Raw genomic sequence first — 21,736 nt, forward strand, 5'->3', positions numbered from 1 at the left:
AAAGGGGGATCAGAGGGTGTGTGCCAATTACAGAGGCATCACACTACTCAGCCTCCCCGGGAAAGTTTACTCCAAGGTAAACTAAAGGAGGGTCAGGCCGATTGTCGAACCTCAGATTGAGGAGGAACAATGCGGATTCCGTCCTGGTCGTGGAACGACGGATCAGCTTTTTACTCTCGCAAGGATCCTGGAGGGGGCTTGGGAGTACGCTTATCCGGTCTACATGTGTTTTGTAGACTTGGAGAAGGCGTATGACCGAGTTCCCAGGGAGTTACTGTGGGAGGTGCTGCGGGAGTATGGGGTGAGGGGGTCTCTACTCAGGGCCATCCAATCTCTGTACTCCCAAAGCGAGAGCTGTGTCCGGGTCCTCGGCAGTAAGTCGGACCCATTTCCGGTGAGGGTTGGCCTCCGCCAGGGCTGCGCTTTGTCACCAATCCTGTTTGTAATATACATGGATCGGATTTCGAGGCGTAGTCGTGGGGGAGGGGGTCTGCAGTTCGGTGGACTAAGGATTGCACCACTGCTTTTTGCAGATGATGTGGTTCTGATGGCTTCATCGGTCTGCGACCTTCAGCACTCACTGGATCGGTTCGCAACCGAGTGTGAAGCGGCTGGGATGAGGATCAGCACCCCCAAATCTGAGGCCATGGTTCTCAGCAGGAAACCGATGGACTGTCCACTCCAAGTAGGGAATGTGTCCTTACCCCAAGTGAAGGAGTTCAAGTATCTCGGGGTCTTGTTCTCGAGTGAGGGAACAATGGAGCGTGAGATGGGCCGGAGAATCGGAGCAGCGGGAGCGGTACTGCAGTCGCTTTACCGCACCGTTGTGACGAAAAGGGAGCTGAGCCAGAAGGCAAAGCTCTCTGTCTACCGGGCCATTTCCGTTCCTACCCTCACCTATGGTCATGAAGGATGGGTCATGACCGAAAGAACGAGATCGCGGATACAAGCGGCCGAGATGGGTTTCCTCCGCCGGGTGGCTGGTGTCTCCCTTAGAGATAAGGTGAGAAGTTCAGTCATCAGGGAGGGACTCGGAGTTGAACCGCTCCTCCTTCGCGTCGAAAGGAGCCAGTTGAGGTGGTTCGGGCACCTAGTTAGGATGCCACCTGGGCGCCTCCCTAGGGAGGTGTTCCAGGCATGTCCAGCTGGGAAGAGACCAAGGGGTAGACCTAGGACCAGGTGGAGGGATTATATCTCTTCGCTGGCCTGGGAGCGCCTTGGGATCCCCCAGTCAGAGCTGGTTGATGTCGCCAGGGAAAAGAAAGTTTGGGGCTCTCTGCTGGAACTGCTACCCCCGCGACCCGACCACGGATAAGCAGGAGAAGATGGATGGATATTCTGATTACTGTACTTAGTTTAAATACACTATAGTACATAACTTTAAATGTACTTCATATTGACCAACAAGCGACAGCTTCTGAGAGCAACATTGACACAAAGTTGCTGTTTTTGGCAGGATAGAATGACAAACAAATGTTTCCTGAAAATGCTCTTTCCCAACACGTGTGGGGCCTGTTCAGGACGGTCAACAGTCTGACATAAAGCAAAGTCAAATAGTTAGAGAAAGGCATTTCATCAGCCACAAGAACTGTTTTGTTTCCATCCTCAAATTTAGTAGAGTAGAATAAATATGTAGCATACAATGCAAAGTAAATAACAGTAATGTCAAAATACTTGACTAAATGTATTTTGGTACATAGTATCCCTGTGTATATCTTTGCCTGTGCTGTGATGCTGTGTGTGTTGATACAGTGGGGGTTACTGCTGGTTCTGAAGATGTGCCTGGCCGGGTCAGGACAGACGAATCGAGCCCAGTCCTTCAGGCTGGAGGGAAGCTCCTGATCCAAGACAACTGGTTTGGGTCCCTCCTCTGTGGGGGGGGGCTGGGTAAACAGATTACACACAGAGTTTATTGTGTTGTTATAAATGAAGGTTTTGGTACCTTTTAAATATATCTTTACAGCATTGTGTCATTTGGTATTATGTGGTAACTTGCCAGTTTCATTTCTAGAATTAAATGCTGAACTTAATAGGAAACAGTGTTTCCCTTAGCCGGTATTTACCAGACTTTGACACGAAAAGGCTTGAGCCAAGTTACTTCAGTAAGTACATTCCTAGTACTGTATGTTACACATTTAACGACATTTAAAAAAATGTTTTTTTGTTTTGGACTTACATCTTTGCCTTGTTTGCCCTTGCCCTTGTCTTTGACCTTTTTGGATCCAGCAACAGGAGGAGGCTGTGGTGTCTGACTCTTTGTTATCTCATTGGAAGGCTCACAAGCCACAGCGATGGACACCTGGAGTAAAAAAACAATGCGAGTAGGTGTTCCATACTCGACTTAAAACATCATTTGTATTAGAAAATCAGCCTTGCTGTGGTTGAGATGCAGTACCTGCCATATTTGAAGTACAAGCGTGTAGGCCCTGAGCAGGTTCAGCTGGTGCTCAGGTGAAGTCCTGTCTGCCATGGCAGCGAGCAGAGTGTGAGCGCGTACCAAGCCGTCGAGGCATCGCACCTCCTTCAGATTTGAACCATCTGCGAAACACAAGCCGTGGACTCCCAGCAGAGACTCACACTTCACTGAGCTCAAATCCCTTTTGTTGGACTTATCGTCTAGAGGAAAGATAACATATTGAATATTGCGACAAAAAAGTTTTAAAGGAAACATTAAAGTAATGTACAAAATGTACAAAATACGGGGCACCTAGCAGACTAAAAACACTTCTCTCAGTACTCTTTTAAAAGAGCGGTGCAATGATGACGTATTTCCGTAGGCCGACCTGGAAGTTAGCAAGGGCTCAATGGGATGTTTCCATTTCATTTTGGAATATTGTAGAAAATAACATCTAAAGCTACATTTATAAAAGTATAAGCTTAAATGTAATTGACCGAAGTAAATAGCTGAAGCAATGCTATAAACTAACTACATCACGGTTAAATGGCTTCAAGATGCCAGGAACGCCAAGCTCAAGGCAGCTAATGTTGGGTGTGATGACGTTTAGTAGTCTCATTTGGTCACTTTGAGGACATGTAAAAGCTTTGGACGTTTACCAGTGGGGTGTTTACTGACAATATGTTGAAGGACAACATGTGCAAATCTTCTAAACGTGTATTGACCACAGACCTAACTTCAGGCAGATAACCATGTGATTCATAAAACCATTGACTTCCAGACAAGTGAACAGTAAGGGCTAACATGCTAACTCATAGCCAGGTTTAGCACTTCCTGCATTACTCTATAGTGCTATGCTACTCTCAGTGGCATCTGTCTTTGTCGGTTCCTTTTGTTCTCTGAACGCTACTTACTTGGTTTAATGCTATCACATTGTGACATCTGAAAAGTACAACCACTGAATTCCATTGATGATGCAACCATCAAAGAGCTGTGACATTGCTTTGTCTGGATCACATGGTAGTGTATTCCCCTTAGACTAACACCATGTGAAACCTCCCTAAATCAGAAGCACACAGGCATATGTGACCGTGTGACACCTCAGGCGAATTGGATCCTTATGGAAAAAGACCCCTGAGATATCTGTGTGTCATGCCCACACGCGTCCCTCTAGGGAATTATCTACATCTGTTAAAGGAATAATTCTGATGTCTTGAGATGGGGTTATATGAGTTACTTATCCGTAGTCAGTGTATGTCCTACAGTAGATGGCTCTGCACGGTCCACATTTGGAAAAACAGACAGGAACAAAGCACTGAAAAGAAGCAATGAGGGCCACCACTTTTCTTTATCTAAGTTTAAATATATGCTGTATTTAGATTGATTTTTGTAGAGCGTTACCTTGCTTTCAGACAGCCCTTTGGGGCGGGTAACTAAAGCTGTTATTGTCAGGACTTTGAAAACTGACTATGCAGATCATGGAATGTACCTTTAGTTGCTTTATTCATTTAGTTACTCTGTTTGTGTTATTGTTGGGCTTTTGTTCATTGGTATTCATTGTCAGAAATATAGACTATATTTCAACTGATATTGCTTTTTTTGTATCAATGCAGGCAGGTCTAATGATTACAAATAAGCCCAGCTCCTTAGAAACAAAGAAATGCCCGACTTTAGCGACACACAAAGTAAAGTAAAGGCAATAGCTAACACTCTAAACCTTTAAAACTTGTAAAACCCAAAGCTAATCATAGTTTTTTTTAAATACAAATCTCAGATTAAGTGATACAGTAAAGCTCCACATGTGTAATGAAATATGTTTAAATGTCACTATCATTTTCATAGTTTCTGCAAAAAATAACAATATATGCACGAACAATCACATTTGTATATTTGACTGATCTACAGTTTAAGGTTCACATGTAATAAAAATATGTTTTTATGTACAATAAAGTGACAGAACTGGATTTATAAACGCCAAGTAATTCGATTAGCTATATTATATGAGAAAAACCTGAATATCTATAGACGTTCATTCTCAATAGACGGGCCATATCTAACATTATGTTAATCTGGTACATTTGGGCTTTTTGTCTGCAGGGATTCATACTCTACTGACATGTATACTGATTTGTTTTTAATGTCTTGTAATTGCACTGTTGAGGAACCTGCGATCTAAGTTGTTCATACATTACATATACACCGTAGTTGTGTATATGTAATGACAACAAACCTTTGAATCCCACAATCTGAGAGTTTAACTGTCCTCCAACACAAATAATAGTGATTATATGTAATGTAAACATGTTTAGTTCTGGTCTTGAAACTCTGCGCTCATCACAGCATCAATGTCTTTGGGAACTGATATTGCTTTTGATGTGGTTAAAATATTTGATAATGAAAGTTGTCCCCACTTATACTCCATATGGGTGTGCCGACCATTATCTACTGTAGGTAAAACACTGACTATGCATAAGCATAGAAATCACACTTCAAATAATCTTAACCATCCCTTTTAATGATCCTTTAGATTATAGAATACACAGTAGCGTAATCGACTAAATGTAGTGTCATGCTCCAATGAACAAGATGAGTCAATGAGTGGTACCTGCTCCTTCTGCCTGTCGAAGCAGGTCCATGGCCCACTGCACCTGGTGATGGGCGTCGGCTTTGGGGAAGTTGTGACAGTACAGCCACTCTCCAAACTCCAGCAGGAGGTTGGCCTTCTGCCACTGAGTCTCTGCACTCTGTCCACAAACACAGATGTCAATTTAAAACATCTCTCATGATTGTCAACAGGAAGTAGTCCTTACTGTGGCCTGGAGCTGGGATTTGAGTGACTTTGGATGGCATCACATACTCATTTAATTTGAAACCAAATGAATATTCAGAGGATCTACTACTGTATTTCCTGCTGTTGCAATGCACACTTAAAAACAATGTTGCAATAACACAATGGCTCCTCATGATGGTGCTAGAGCCTTTGATAGCAATAGAGTCTCTGCTAAGTGCAAGAGGACGACACAGGAACATACATGTTGACTTCATGATGAGCATTTTACAATAGCTGCACTCCTTAAGCTAAGCTCTTTGTATACACTGTACTCTCACTGTATGCCTCTAACACCAAGTGTGTATAAGACAAACTGTAGAATGACAAACCTTTGCAACAATAAAAGGGAACACCACCAACTTGATGATACAAATGTCATTTCCTTGGCCTGGAAAAGTGTTATCAGTATGTATCAAAATAAGCCACTCTCTCTTAAAGCTATACATTTAAAAAGTGATCTAAAGTTTATGATATCAAGCATTACTTTTTGCTTCTAGACAATAAATAGAAGATTGATTTTAAGGAACCACATGTCTTAAGTTTAAATAAATATTTGTATTGTATAAGACATTTTTATTATAACTTCTTAAGTTTATATAAATACATGTATTCTAACTTATAAAGTTATATATTTTTAACACTCACTTATCATTTAAAAAAGCCCTCAAAGCTCACTGTTTCTCTGCCCTCTGATGGTCATGCTCTACAACTATCAGTCATTGAGTAAATTCTTTAAATCTTTTTCATTCTGTATTATATCTGTACTGCATTTGAATAATGAATGAATCTGCTGATATATGAGGTCTGGGTAATAATGTAAAAATGCTGCAGAACAGATGTATTACCGACAAAGAGGTGATGGAGGTCTGATAGCAGGTGAGCTGTCGGGTGGTGTCGTCAGCACACAGCGCCAACTGGTGCCACATGTGTGAACAGCACTGCTCTCCTTCATCTTGTATCTGCTGCATGTCACTCAGCACGCTTTCCCCCAGTCGTGCTTTAATCACTATTCTGTGTTTCAGAAGACGTCTGGGAAAACACAGAGGACAGTTAGATGTCATTCTGTCAATCAGTCTCCCAGCCCCTCTCATAGCTGCTCCCCCCCTCTTTGTTTCACTCACAGCCTGTGTTTGGTGTGTGGCATGTCTCGAATGGCTTGGTCCAGAAGCTGCAGCGCACTTTTCCAGTCTGTTTTATCAATGTGGATGTCGAGCAACAGACCGTAAATGGCTGCTCTGAGGGTAAGATCCTCTTCATCGTCACATAGGAGGAGCAGACATAAAAACACAGACATCACATGCATATCAAGGTCAGTGATGTACTGTAAGGGTGTGTTCTTAATGTAAGCAACAATGTAGAATACATTCCATGCAAAACGTTTAATTGTCATCTTAGAAATCTGTGTCTGTCTTTAAAGCAATTTTTGAGCAAATATGTCAAAGTTTGACTACACTGAATGCCTGGGGACTTCTCTACAAGTTCACTTTACTCTGAAATGCATTTCATTGATGGCAATAATTTCCCTAGTGTTGTGTTTATGTTTATTATGTCCAACCTGTTAAGACTTCTTAACTATATATTTCAGGACCATTTTGTAATAACGGTTATTTGTTTAGTTTTAAGGGTATTTGGATGGTTTTAGGTGTTCTTTGGCACGTCATATTTCTCTTTATGGCACAACTTCGTTGAATACTGGATTCGTTAATATTTAAATTCCAGAGGTTGTTGATTCTTGCTAACAGCTCTATCAGCGGCTAGGGAGAGTGCGGTAAATTTAACCTCAGCTGTGGACAACAAACATGAGTTTTACTCCATCAGAAAACACCATGGAATACTCTTTGAATATTTATATTTATAATTGTAGTGGGCACCAAACTTTGGATTCATGATGAAGCGATACAGTCTTTTTTGAAACAATAAAATCTATGGGGCTATGGGGATCTTCCATTTAAAGTGTTGTGTTGTGAATTGTGTAGCAGAGTTTCCGTTAGCCGGTAATTACCGGACTGACCGGTAATATATGCTGATGTTTAAAACTCAGTTAATGGGGCTCATTTTTATATTGCTTTAGTTCTAACTTGAAGTGTGTGTTTTGCTCCGCTCACCGGCCCGTCACAGCGGGCGGAGCTGTGATCCGGTAGAGCTGCGTGTCTCCGTCAGCAGCAGCTGATCCTGATCTCTCTCTCTCTTTCTGCTTCACACACGTTGCATATAGGCCTAGCTATTTTATTGTCTTTTTCGGACACCTTGAAAAACTGCCATACTGGTGAAGCTATTTTGGCGAGCTTCTTTTGCCGTGCACAGAGAAAAGTCTCCTGTATGTTGCGTCATCTGATCGGCTCTCCTGATCGGCCTTAATAGAGAGCACCGATCAAACCATTAAGAGTGAATATCGGCCGATAATGATCGGCGGCCGATCGATCGGAGCATCCCTACACTTTATGATTGTTTGGCTTGTGTAACCATTAGCCAATAACCAACCAAGGTAACACCCCCCCACTTATCACCTGCATTTCCTCTTAGAGCACCATAAGGCGCTTTCACACCAAGTACTTTGCCGTACTTAGTTCTGATGAACTCTTTAGTTCTGATTAACTAAAGTTCAGATCGCATTCACACCGGAATAAGTCCCTGAGGGAGGATTAGTCAAATTAAGCTGCTGACGTCACTTCTTCTTCTGCTTTGGGTTTACTGGCAGGCCGCAAACAACTTCACGGCGTAAACTGCCACCCGAAGTTCCCGGCCGGAAGTCCCCGGAGTTGGGGACTGGCTTCTACAGAAGCCTTCCGAGTAAATCGCCAGAACGCCGACACCTCCTCATCACTCCACCGCTCCCATGTTTTCTTTTGTGTTGCCATAAGTTAGTCTCTCTGCGTTTGTGCGCTGGGCTAATGCTAATGCTAATAATGCTAATGCGAGGAAAATAAAATGGCGGCTTCACAAAACTTTTTGGGAGTTTTACGGGGCGTGGTTTGCAATCCACCCAGCCAATCAGAAATGGGAACCTTTTTCTCCCACGAAAGTACCTGCTCCCTAGCAGGGACTGAAAAGAGGGTGAAAAGGTTCTCATGAACTAATTTTAGTTCCAGATTGTTTTGGTGTGAACGCACATTTTCTGAACTATATCAGAACTATACTGGGAAAAGTATTCCAGTGTGAAAGTGCCTATTGTGTTATTTTTAACCAAATATCTCTCAGAGGGGCGTGGGGAGTGGCTCCTTATTTTTCATCTAAAGTAACAGACAGAGAATCAGCACTTTTGAAACAGGGCTGAAACAGAAGGGTTTATGGAATGCTGCAATGATCTGTTTGGTGTTTGGAGCCAAACACTTCAGAGACATGTTTTGTATATATCTGAGACCTATAATAAAGTAATGAAAAACTGTATATTAGGGTACGTTTAAGGTCTGTAGGGAGTGACTGGTCTATGAAAATAATGGGTTGCCGGTTTGCATCCCCATTGGACCAGTGTGGACTGCTAGCTGCCTGTAGCTTTCCTAGGTTTCATCCTCCAATTCTTCTTCTTCGTCTTATATAATACATGAACTATATCAAATGAAATATGTGTTTGTAATATATATTTTAAAACTTTCTGTTTAGTGTCAGGACCCCTTTTCTAAAGCTTCAGATAGTTGATCAGGTTGTCCTATTTCATATATATGCAGTATGTCTCATGATTGTACTTGTGGAATTAATCAAATATTGTTATGCCATCCATTATCTATGGTATTGGGATACATAGAAAAAGCAATGGGATTCACAATGAAGGTAGAACCAAATATAAAACTATTTACAAAAATGTAAAAGGAGAGTTCACATTTGAACCATGTCAGGGTCCTTTTAGCACTCACCAGTTGCTTCATGTTTAGATCTCCCAGGAGGCAATGCTGTCAAGGTCAGTAAGCCTTTCACTTTGCGCTGTTCCTGAGAAATAGATGGGAATAAGTCACTACAAACGTGATAAAAGTGATAGGACAGAGTTGCTGGATGTGATGGAAGGTTGGTTGTACTTACGGCTCACTGATGTACAGTAAATTGCTATCTGACCTTGCCCTGTAAATTACCCTGTCCCCCCATATGTAAGTCCCCCTTCACACCCAGAGTCAGCACCAGCACTGGTCCACTTATCCTCGTAAGGTAGAGGACCCCAACTGACAAGGAGTGAATGTGTGTACAGTGAGAAAGGCATTTTTCAGATTGCAGTCTTATTTCTGAAAACTACTTGCTCTATCTGCTGTCTGCATATGGATTTTTAAATGTGGGTTTTGACACATGTTGACACTGTAGCCATGCAGTTTATGTTCAGCAGGTTTTACGCATTGTTTTTGTTTGTAGACCACACCACAGTTCTCTTAATAGTAATTATGTGAAATGGTAAAAGGTAGCTCTCATTGACAAGTAATCAAATAGGTGAACAAATTACAATTATAAACAAAAATAACCTTAACATACTGTAGGTGTCATTTCAAATTTCTTAAATTAAGAAGTTGTGTAAGTGGTTTTACTCTCAAAAGAAGAAAAAATATCCTGTTCCACTGCCGTGAATTTATGCAAATAATTGTTGTAGATTGCTACTGGTTAAATCTAGCTCAATATTAAGATGAGATATTTTAAGTAAAAGATATATATTCTTAAAATAAGATTAGTTTTCCTCAGCAAAAAATGCTTTACAAGAGTATTTGTCTTTTTGGACAAAAAATATGAACAATTGACTAAAAACAGGTGTATTTTGTGCTGTAGGTCTGTTGAGAGGAGACCAGGTAGTTTCCCCTGTTTATTCCCGGTTCTCCCGTGGTAATAAGGGCAAGTGGGAAAGCACACCACAGATGCGCACCGTTCTATATTCCCAAATAAGCCTTTAATTATACATTTGAAGTTATGTTGAATTTGAATGAGTGTTTACCCCCCTGGCTGGATTGATGTCCGCAAGCAGCACTTGGGAGATGTTTTCTCACAGTTCTCCCCTGTAGCAGCCTCAAGAAAGTTTTTCATCAATTATGTCATCAATTAAAGATGAATGAAGAACTTTGCCGCCTGTTTTACTCTAGTAACCAAAGAAAGTTGTTAAAAAGACATGAAAGGTAATTCTGGCTGTCATTCAGTTCTCGTTCTGCTCCCTTCTTCATTTAGTTGCTGGTTCTTTTTGGCCAAACTTTCAGTCAGCAGCTGAGTAAATGTGTGAAGGCTTCTCTGGTGCTGGGGCTGGAACATTTCCAGGGGTGGACTGTGTTTCTGTGCTTTCCTGCGATGCTCTGCTGTTGTATTGCTGCTTAGGAGTTCATTTGCTCCATTTAGTTGTTGAACACCAAAGAAAAGGTAGCTGTGGGCTGTGCTATATTCAGGCCAGTTGCTGAAAAACATATTCTGTGAAGGAAAAATTGAGAGGATCTGCATTAAAGCTCCAAATGTCTGTACTCCACAATGCTGTATCCCTCTATTGAATTATCTCAAATATTGAATATATATATATATATATATATTGAACATTGAAATATCAAATACTGGTTATGTTTAGCAATTTCTACAACATGTTTTGTGTATGTTAAAAAAGGGGTCATTGTGTGTGTGGATGTATATTTGTCTGACAACTTGGCTACAACATCTCATCAGTAACAGCAAGTCACAAGTCTCTGCACTTAAAACTGGATTTGAGTCCAAGTCCTATACATTGAGTTTTTGAGTCAAATGTTTTTCTTCTTTTTTTTTCATTTTATTAAAGAGTCATCAAATTTGTGACTGGAATACAAGTCCTGTAACTGGAGACTGCTACCGACACACATGGGTCGGCAACAGGCGGCCCGCGGGCCATTGGTGACCCGCCAGCAATAATATTTGGCCCGGAAAATTCTTTTGAGAATAAAAGATTATTTTGAGATTTTTTTTATTTATTTTTTACAATATCGGACTGACAGTCGCACATATATGCTATAATGTCCGAATAGAGAATCTACCTACACCTGAAGAATGCTTATTGTACTTGTATCCATGTTGAGAGTGAATGACACACAGCACAGGCACAATCTGGCAGCGGGGTGAACTGACGCTGATAGTGGATCAATGGACAGCGCGTGGAGCTGAAATAGCCAACATGCGGTTTGAAAAAAATAACACCAGCTCACTAAATCATTCAAACGTAATGTTTACTTATATGTGAACAGTAACAAAGTTCAGTCAAAACATGGACAACAAAATTGGAGAAGCCGCTTGATCATGGAGGGCGAGGGGTGCCTATGCTGCCACCCCTGCTGCCACCCCTGCTGCCACCCCAGCTGCCACCCCAGCTGCCACCCCTGCTGCCACCCCTGCTGCCACCCCAGCTGCCACCCCAGTTGGCAGTTTTGTTTTGAAAGAAAAGTATTGGCTCATCGACATTTATGAGAAGAAATCCCTAATGTCTGTGTGCAAGTGAATGCAGCACAAGACGCAAGCCTTGTAACCCCTGCCATGGTACAGTGATGGCCTGGCGCGAGCTTGGAAATGTGATTGTCATTTGAACGGGACGGCGCAAAACGAGAAGCATTCGGTCTACAATGACAGAGAAGAGACTGTCAAGTTTGGCTGTACTCAGCATTGATTCAAAATGCACTAAAGCTTTGGATCTTAATAAGCTTGTGAGCAGTGGCGGACTGGCCATCTGTAGAATCACAGAACGGCACCGCAGCGAGGCTCCCCTCACATTGTTGACAGTTCACTAGCACCCCCCAAGCATTCGAACGTGTCACATGTTTTAATAATCAATTACTTAAATAACACTTTGATTATGTTCCGGCCCGCTGTCTAGTGGCTCAGAAAATAATTGGCCCAAGGCCAAACTTAGTTGCCGTCCCGTGCACTACATTGTCCATGGTAATGTTTTCTGATAAAGAACTAGGAGCTTCCAAACATTCCAAACATACCTCCAAATTATTTAGTTTTGCCTAGTTGTCACCTTGTTTACATCTTGACTTGGTGGCCGATTACTGAACATCTTTCTCTGAGTTGAGTTAACATCATTGAAAAACAACTCCTGCCCCTGCTTACACATGGAACCAACAAAAAGGCAAATATATGAGGATTACAGTGTAACTGTGGCTATTAAAGGGTCCATACGTTTGCATGTTTGGCGTTGGTGTGAAGCAGAGCAGTCAGGATGTTCTCCAGGGGCTGCTTTAGCTGCCATCTCTCCTCAGGAGTGTGTGTCAGGGGGAGACATGTGTTCCAGTAATGTCTGGCAGCTGCAACACACAGTGCTGGATTCTCAGCCTTCTCTGCATAGCTATGGATGGTGAAAGATATCAAGCACTTAAGATGTAGTGAGACAAGAAATAAAACATTTAAAAGTAGTTTATAGCGGCAGAAGGCATTATAAGTGAGTGTAAACAGTACCTGAGGCTGGACAGAAGCACATTCAGAGCCTCTCTGTAGGTGTGTAGATCTCCACTGGACTTATGGACTAAACTTAAAGCCCTCAAACAACCAGCACTGCTCAGCATCTCGTTCACCGCAGGCAGGCCATACCTACGGATATGAGGGACCGATGAGCTGTCAATCAAATTAAATCAATCAAGAATTTTATAATTCAACAAAACAGTTAAAATGAATCTGAACCCTGAAATGGATTTCATGTATACCATTATGTTTCCTTGTAATTTTCAATATTTAATATATCTCAGATATTTTACACCAACGTTTAGACTGATTTAATATATGTTTTAGGACCATTTAGTAGTTTGGGTTTGATTAGTTTAGTTTTTAGGGTATTGGAATTGTGTTTAATAATACATGAACTCTCTCCAATTCTAGACGAGTTAATAAAATATTGTAAATATACTTCCTGTTTAGTCTCTCTGACTCTTTTCTCAAGATATAGGTAGCCTATAAGAGTGTCCCATTTGCATATCTCCATCACTGTTATTTAATAAATGAATTGAATTAAAACCGACATGCCCTTGAAAAATGTATGCAAGAATGGAAAGCAATGCTTGCTTATATATATCAACTGTAATAATGGTGCATTTCCACAAGATGTCACCTGTCTCAGAGAGACTTTTAAGCAAATATCTCAACCACTGCTTAGACCTACTGTACCTATAGTGGTTAAATGAATATCAAGTGAGGTCTGTGCATTATTTAATAATGAGAGAACAAGAATGCTGATGTCCCTGGGCATTTCTTAAAGGGGACCTATCATGCAAAATGCACTTTTGTATGTCATGTATACATAACTGTGTGTCCCCGGTGTGTCAGGGAACTCACAAAGTGTCAGAAAACAAAACCCTCTCTTTTCCTCCATACCCACATCTTTTTTCGCTCCTATTACGTCATTGGTGACATCCGGCCGACGTGACACGTCCCAACCTGGATGCTACCGCCCGCCCGCTGCCTCAAGCCAAGCCACGAATATACTCTCCAATCTTCTCCATAACTGGACTAAATCCGAGATGGTTTTACTCGGAGACCTAAACTGGGACTGGCAAACGGATTTACAAAACTCTTTCAAGGACACTTGTGACTCTCTCCGTTTGGTGCGACTAGTTAACTCGCCAACTCGGTTAAACCAAAAAGATTTAGAGAAGTCCACTTTGATTGATGTTATTCTTACAAACGCACCTCAGCGTTTCTCCGCAGTAGGCACGTTTTGTAATGATATAAGCGACCACTGCGCAATTGCTTGTGTGAGAACCTGTAAGATCCCTAAAGGAAAGCCACGTTTCATTCACAAGAGGCGATTCAAACATTTCGATGAGCAGGCGTTTCTACATGATGTTTTTAATAGTGATTTACACATTGTTTCACTTATGACCGATGTTGAGTTAGCATGGAATTATTTTAAATCCACCTTCTTGGCTATATGTGACAAGCATGCTCCTTTTAGGACATCTAGGATAAGCGGTAAAGACAACCCCTGGTTTAATGATTCTATATCCTCTCTCATTCGACAGAGAGACACTGCCTGGGCTAAAGCAAAGAAATCGAATATTCCATTAGATTGGAATCTGTATAGGACATTAAGAAACAAATGCACTAAGCTGATTAAAGACTCTAAATGTGCCTCCTATCTTAATGCAATACATGACAATTTGAATAACCCTGCAAAGTTTTGTAAACTTGTTAAATCCTCCTCAGGTTCTCTCACTCCAAACAGCCTTCCTGATCTCTTAAGGGTAAATCAGAGTGAAATCAAGGGCAACATGGATATTGCAGACAGCTTTAATAATCATTTTATTTCTGCTGGCTCAATCTTTGATTCTAGCAACTCAGGGATGATCGCTGCAGAAGGAGAGCCAGGTCCTCCGCCACTTGACCCTGATCAACTGTTCACCTTTGCCCCCATCTTGACCTCTCAGGTTCACAAAGCTTTAATGAGCCTAGATGTAAAGAAATCTTCAGGCCCAGACAAGATAGAGCCGTTCTTCTTCAAAGTTGCTGCAGGTCTGATTGCAGAACCCATAACCTCTATTTTGATAACCCTGAGATATTTATTTTATATTGCTTTACTCCTTTTGGTACAATAGTCTATAATTCGTGCATAACTCTGCTTCTACTGTATGTTTCACACAGATTGGTTGTGAACCCGTTGTGAGGGAGATCTTCCCATATCACAAGAATAATTGCTGAGAACATTATGATGATGTATTACCCCAGTGACCTGTATGTTGTATGTTACTTGTTTGTTTTTTTCCTCTGTATTGTCTACAAATTAAAAATAAAGTATTAAAAAAAATAACCTCTATTTTGAATCTCAGTCTTTGTGCTGGTGAATGACCGAGCTCATGGAAGTCGGCCATGGTTCTCCCCTTGTTAAAGGGCGGAGACCCCTCTGACCTACATAATTATCGCCCTATTTCCAGACTGTCTGTAATGGCCAAAGTCTTTGAATCTCTTTTAAACGAACAACTGAAAAAGTTTCTAACTGACCATAATATTCTTAGCGAGTCTCAGTCCGGCTTCAGATCAGGCCATAGTACTACTCAGAGGCTATGCTAGTCTCAAATGACATCATTGAAGCACTAGACAAGAAAAAACACTGTGCAGCATTGTTTGTTGATCTGTCTAAAGCTTTTGATTCTGTGGATCATGCATTGCTTGTAAGGGTTTAGCCAGCATGCTGATGTTTTTGTTATTGTTCCTGTTTTCATTGTTGTTTCTCTCATTTCAGTCTCAGCTTTCCTGCCCTTGATTGAACTCCACCTGCTTCCCTTCCCTAATTAGCCTCACCTGTGCCCCATTATCATCTCTCCCTCTGCCTACTTAGTCTGCATCCACATTCCCTTCAGTGCCAGTTCGTCTTAGTTCTTCCTAGCGTTCCAGCAGTGTTTTTCTAGTATCTGATTCCACGTGTACCTGACCCAGCTTCGTGTCCTGACCCGGTTCCTGTCTACTCCTCGTCTGTTTTGGTAGCCTTATTGACTGATCTCCCGTGTACCGAACCTTGGATATAAAGACCTTTTTGCATCCTAATCCTCTGTCTCCGAGTCGTGCTATTGAGTCCTCCACTTGTGTTCATTCAGTCGTTACATTGCTGCTGCAGAGGCTTGGCTGCATAGGTCTTGGCAAAATGGCTTTGAGCTGGTTTAAAAACTATCTATCTGAAAGAACTCAGTGTGTCTCAGTAGAAGATTATACCTCAGCTGCTCTTACTGTAAACAAAGGTGTTCCACAAGGTTCTATTTTGGCCCCTGTCTTATTCTCCATCAAAAAAGACCAAGTACATGACCTTCTCTCGCTCTCGAGCTAATACAGCTGTCCCTCCGATTCTGACACTGGAAGGGACATGCCTTGACAAAGTAGCATCCTACAAATATCTGGGCATATGGATTGATGAAAAGATGGCCTTTGATGTTCATATTGGGAACCTACTGAGAAAACTTAGACCTAAACTGGGCTTTTTCTTTCGTTTAAGGAAATGTTTCCCGTCTGAAGCCAGGAAGAGAATTGTGCAGAGTTCCTTTCTGTCTGTATTAGACTATGGCGATGTGATCTATATGCATGCTTCTTCCTCCCTGCTTAAAAAGCTGGATTCTGCGTACCATACTGCTATACGCTTTGTAACGGGTGCAGGCTCTCGCACCCACCACTGCACTTTGTATCAGTCCTTAGGATGGTCCTCTCTGTATCAAAGAAGACAATCACACATGTTGATTTTTATCCTTAAGTCATTGCTAGGTAAGCTGCCCTTATATATCTCCAGACTTCTGTCCTTTTATACTTGCTTTTTTAATACCAGACGAGCAGCAAATGGGATGCTTTTAAATGTTCCTTTGATGCAGTCAGAGCTTGGTAAAGCTGCATTCTCCCACTATGCTCCCTTTTTATGGAATACGCTGCAAGTAAAACTTTGTCTAGAGGCACTTCCTACTGTAAATGCTTTTACAGGTATGCTACGATTAGCCCTTCGTGAAACATGTAACTGTTTTACCTGATGCTATTGCTGATGTGATTATGCTTCTTGCCACTGCACAAATGGCCTTCTGTATTTATATTTGAATTGTATGTTTTTTCTGTTTAATGCCCTTGTTTTATGTTGAAACTTGTTGTGTGCCGTGTTGGTCAGGACTCCCTGGAAGAAGAGATCTTGTATCTCAATGGGACATTCCTGGATAAATAAAGGATAAATAAAATAAAATAAATAAAAATAGCCGGTGTCACGTGGGTCACAGGTGACTTGTTATTGGTACTCGAGCTGCGCATGCGCGCGATGGACATATCCAGTGCTAAAGCACCGCCTCTGGCGGTCAGTAGGGACGAAATAGAACCGTAGTTACAGCCGTAACTATCGTTTTGTTGTGTTTTGTTCTTGTTCTTCATTTGTTATTTACGGGCAGCTGGCTTTTAGGCACAATACCGCCCCCTGGATTATATATAGTGTAATACTGCCCTGAGTGACAGACTTTTTTCCCACTCGTAAAAAAAGGCGTATTCGTCGTGTGACTGCATGTGCCGAACCGTGACGTCCGAACCGTGACGGTACGGGACGAATACGGATACCGTTACACCTCTACTATTTATTGGACATTCCTGCTTTATTTCTTTGTTTTCTTATATTTTTAACAGCTTCCATGTCATGTGATAAAGTGACTCCAAATAATCACAGCATTGTTAAACTGCACTGGACTACACCTCTTTAATTAGTGTTTTTTTTAGTATAAACAAATGTATAACAAATTCAGCATTTTTCATAGAAAAGTATTTTCTTTTCTTTTTTAGATAAAACGTCATCACAACAAACATTATACACCTTTAGCTTGGCTGTGGGGATGGTAAGTCATACGAATATGATGCAGTTTTTTAGCATATTATTATTATTAATTTTATTAAGTGGTGTTAATATGTCACAGATCTTATTTTCTGCAATATTCTAAAATCCAATGGTTAAATCCCATTGCTTTTTATCGAGGGAACATTTGAGATGCTAACTTTCGGGTCGGCCTGCAGAAATACATCACTACTCCACTCTATTGTCATCAGCTAGTTACACTCACAACACACAGGGCATGGTGTGGAGGCTCTTTGTGGCTGCTCCCTCCAGCTGCAGAGCCCTCTTGGTGCAGAACAACACCGTACTGTGGTCCTTGGTGTGATGGCAGAAGGCAGCCAGCTGACACCACACCTGCAGCTCCACCACAGCGTCAGTCCAGCTGCATTCAGACGCCATGCTCACCAGCTTCAGGTGAGGGGGGATGAGGTGGTACATGAGAACAGCAGAGAAGGGAGTGAAGGAGGAAAGCAAATGTGGCAGTTAATCCAAGATGGAGGGAAAGGTAGCATATGGATGAGGAAGGTACACAGAAAGTGAAAGATTAGAAGGATTAGGGGAAGAGGAAAAGAAAGATCGGCAGGCAAAATGAGGGTGTTGGAAGAATATAAAAGAATATAAAACAATTTAGGAGAGATAGGAGTGAAAAAAAGGAAGGAAAATACCAGAAGAGAGATACATGCACAATTTGAATCTTACACCTGTTCCCACTTCAACTCTGTCTGCTTGATTGCATGAAAGATTCTGCGGTGGAGAGGGGAGTAACTTTATGGAGCCTCGTTCAGCTGAGAGGGAGACTACAGGCAGTTTGTAATGGAGTGGGGGGGTGCAGGGGTTGGTTTGGAATCGTACCAAAGAGAGAAAACACACAGGTGTGGGAAAAGATAAAGGGCACAGAGTGTTAGAGAGGAGGATTCTCAAAGCATAATGATCAAGGCAGCGACATTATTTAGAAGATATTGATACATGATGAGATTAAGACAGGGTCTGAGGGCTAAGGGGCCGACTTGGCATCTGTTGCTACCATCTGGGCAACAGCTACTGTAGGAAAACATGACGAGAGAAGAAGCGCATACTGTGGAGAGGCTGGGAACAGAGAACTCCATATGTCTCGGGTTCCTGTTGCACTGGAGCATCTCCACTGCAACCAGCACTCGCGTCATGGCGGACACTTCCTCATTCTCACACTGCAGATAAGGGGGAAAAAAGCATACTGAGCCGACTGCTGAACAATGATAGAAAACACACATACACGTATTAATATTTGCTGGTAAATTATAAATGGATCTGCTGTATGATATTGTATGTGTCCCAAATACAGCCTCTTTGGTAATGCATGACTTGCTATTGTGTGGGAAATTAGTTGAGTAATTATTTATTTAGATTAAAGATAAATCCCTTCTATAATAACACTGCATTTCTTGACTGGAGAAAAACAAATGTCTTTATGAGTCAAGGCAGGCTAAAGGCATTTATGTAGGGCCGGGAACACTTGGCTAACAAACAGTCGTAGGATTAGGGTGACTAATCAAGCAGTCTGTAAACCTGAAGGATTGTATAAGCGCTTACATTTTTGTTCCCACTGTAAAGCGGTACAATCGGTAATATGACATCCGGATACAATGCTGCAATCTGGATGTGGCGGATGTAACGCCTACCTAAATCAAATGTTAATTAATAAGAATGTCAGGCATCATCATCCTACACTTATAAGCACATTATACAGGAGCAGTGGGGACACCATGATACAGGATACAGAATGAATGTGACATGATGATGTTATGACAGGAAGATGTGGTTGTCTCAGCGAGTTATCACCCTCCTTTACATTTTACATATTTAGTTGTGCAATAAAAAAGTTTCAAAGCCAGCTTTTTGTGATGCTGTTTTTAAAATTGCAACAACAGTGATTCAACTCCTGAAGAATTCATCTGACTTTTGACAAGTCAACACAGTTCACCTTTTTTCAAACAGCTCTTGCATAAAATGTCTGCTTTGTAGAACTTTACACTTTTAAAGTGTGGTGTATGGGACGCCAAGTGTAAACTGTCCTTTGGCATTTAGTGGCTTCTTTGTAGAAAAGGTGTAGTTGGCATTAATACCGGCCATCTGTATAACATTAATATAAATCTTGGGCGCCACAGTAGTGCACCCGAAAAATAACACAATACACCTCAAATTAAAAAGAATAATATATAACCAACAGTTCAACATAGCTATTCTGAATAATATATAAGACTATTATAATAAGTTATAGTATTCCAATCTGAGCTACACATACATGTTACTAAATTAAACATGTAACTAAAGCATTTAATAGGTTTTTTACAAGAGTTATAAACATGTTTTTTGAGCTCGTTTTTTGAACAGTAGCTGGATTCTTGCGGATGTGAGGTTAGCCTAAATGCTACATTAGCATCAATGGTATCAGAACTGGAGAGTATTTCTTTATTCAAAGAAAATAAGGCCTTTCTCATTGACAAATATGTTTTTTGCTCTTATCGCAAATATTGTTATTTTTCTAGCTTCATTCAAAGTTTGATCTACAGATGGTTCATCCAATCACCTGCCATGTATTTTTTTAAGGTACCTGCCCTTTTCCAAACATTTTCTAATGACCGATTCTCAGATGGTTCTGTGTGACAAACCATCTGGCAAGGCAGGGTTAAGCTTGAGATGGAGTTTACTTAGTTGATTTCCTCTCGATGGGACAGCGCCACAGATGTTTCCTATCAAAGGATTGGCATATGACTAAAGCCTTTACAAGCTAAGACTTTTCTTAAGTGTTGATAGTGTACAGTGTACGTTGTAGCTCAGTATAGGTTTATGAATGACTGGTGCAACCCAATCCTCGACTGAAATGTAACGAACAATTATTTCAAATAATATGGATTAGCAACATTAAATGAAGCACCATAGATCAGAGTCCTGCACGGGTCTGATTTTCAAGACCTGCTCCCGCCCCGCACCCGCGACGTGCAATACCGAACCCGCCCCGCTACCCGCACATATTGCCAATTAGTTCTGCAACCCGACCCGACCCGTCGGCACAAGATCCGCAACCCGACCCGAACCCGCATAGCCCATATATAAGCAGTGAAAACGTGCAAATATTAACACACGCAGTTGCATATTTGTCTCAAAATGCGTGGGATGTTGGTGGTTATTTTCTCCATCTAGGATGACACCAAAAGCCTCCAGACGTTGGGTTTCGCTCTTGAGGAAGTGTTATTGAAAATGCTGTATTCTCCGCTAGAGCTTCACCTCAGCCATTTCGAATGCAGTGCGCTCAGAAGCAGACTGATGCGCTGCAGAGGTTATGATTATGCGCGGTCCCGCGGGGGAGAGGTCTGAGGATTTTAAACATTAAACTAAATTATTATTATTTTAATATATTTATTATGCAATACCCGCGACCCGACCCGCATCATCTTTGTTTTACCCAGAACCGAACTCGGAAAAAAGCGTTTAACCGACCCGATGACTCTGCCATAGATACAGTACTTTTGGACTGAGAATAGTACCTCATCTTTAGTGTCGACCTTTGTGCTGATATGCTGCTGCAACAGCCTCTTGATCTGAACCCATGTGGCCACCACCTGTTTCCTTGCTGCGATGGGGACGGTCTTCCCTGGGGTGTTGCAGGTGGATATGCTGAGGGCGTAGTCACACAGCTAGGAGAGAGAGCAGAAAAACATCAATGAACTTACATTCTAGAAGTACTTGGTACCGGAAGTTAATGTCACAATGTGTCCTTTCACAAAGAGCAATGGGATTTCTCAATCAGATTTTGGAATAATGCTAAAAATAATATCTGGGGCCCACACACGTTTACGTTCCTAACCACGTTTTGTTAAGCAGGATAATATCCACATTTTAATACTACTTTATGATTGTTGAAGTGTTCTTTAGATGCAATGGCCAGAAGTTAAAAGCTATAGCATTAGGTTATAAACACACGGTCGAATAGCTGCACATCGTCACAGTTCAACTAAAGGCGAACTTGTGCCGGTGTGATGATGTTTAGTAGTTTATTTCGTCACTTGTTAGAAACCTACGTTTTTATGACACAGAATCTTTGGACACTAACAAGTGGGGTAATTTCTGACTTATTTGATGTCTTAGAAAAAAACTTGAAAATCTTTTAAACTTGTGTTAGCCACAGAGCTAACTTCGACATCTAACTCGAACACGTTCCAGTTATTTCCAGGTCTGGAGTCTAAGGGTATTTTCTCGATTTTTTGATGTTTTCTTAAATCCCCTTTTAAATGTATTT

The 21,736-nt window shown here is 41.5% G+C and overlaps 1 protein-coding gene across 2 annotated transcripts in view; it reads right to left on the bottom strand.

The window, feature by feature from the left end:
- Positions 1–21,736, bottom strand: part of LOC117460150 (cilia- and flagella-associated protein 46) — a 158,691-nt gene that overhangs the window by 95,351 nt on the left and 41,604 nt on the right. For both annotated transcript variants that reach the window (XM_034101408.1, XM_034101407.1), the window contains exons 20-31: positions 20,985–21,134; positions 18,537–18,647; positions 17,687–17,868; positions 12,591–12,722; positions 12,315–12,480; positions 9,077–9,149; positions 6,347–6,476; positions 6,071–6,254; positions 5,001–5,139; positions 2,396–2,616; positions 2,177–2,299; positions 1,722–1,883 (exon numbers count right to left, since the gene is read on the bottom strand). In XM_034101408.1, coding sequence (XP_033957299.1) covers positions 1,722–1,883; positions 2,177–2,299; positions 2,396–2,616; positions 5,001–5,139; positions 6,071–6,254; positions 6,347–6,476; positions 9,077–9,149; positions 12,315–12,480; positions 12,591–12,722; positions 17,687–17,868; positions 18,537–18,647; positions 20,985–21,134 — 1,773 coding nt within the window. The remainder of the gene's footprint in view (positions 1–1,721; positions 1,884–2,176; positions 2,300–2,395; positions 2,617–5,000; positions 5,140–6,070; positions 6,255–6,346; positions 6,477–9,076; positions 9,150–12,314; positions 12,481–12,590; positions 12,723–17,686; positions 17,869–18,536; positions 18,648–20,984; positions 21,135–21,736) is intronic.

This window comes from Pseudochaenichthys georgianus, chromosome 15 (assembly GCF_902827115.2).
Source record: "Pseudochaenichthys georgianus chromosome 15, fPseGeo1.2, whole genome shotgun sequence".
In the NCBI taxonomy this organism is placed as follows: domain Eukaryota; kingdom Metazoa; phylum Chordata; class Actinopteri; order Perciformes; family Channichthyidae; genus Pseudochaenichthys; species Pseudochaenichthys georgianus.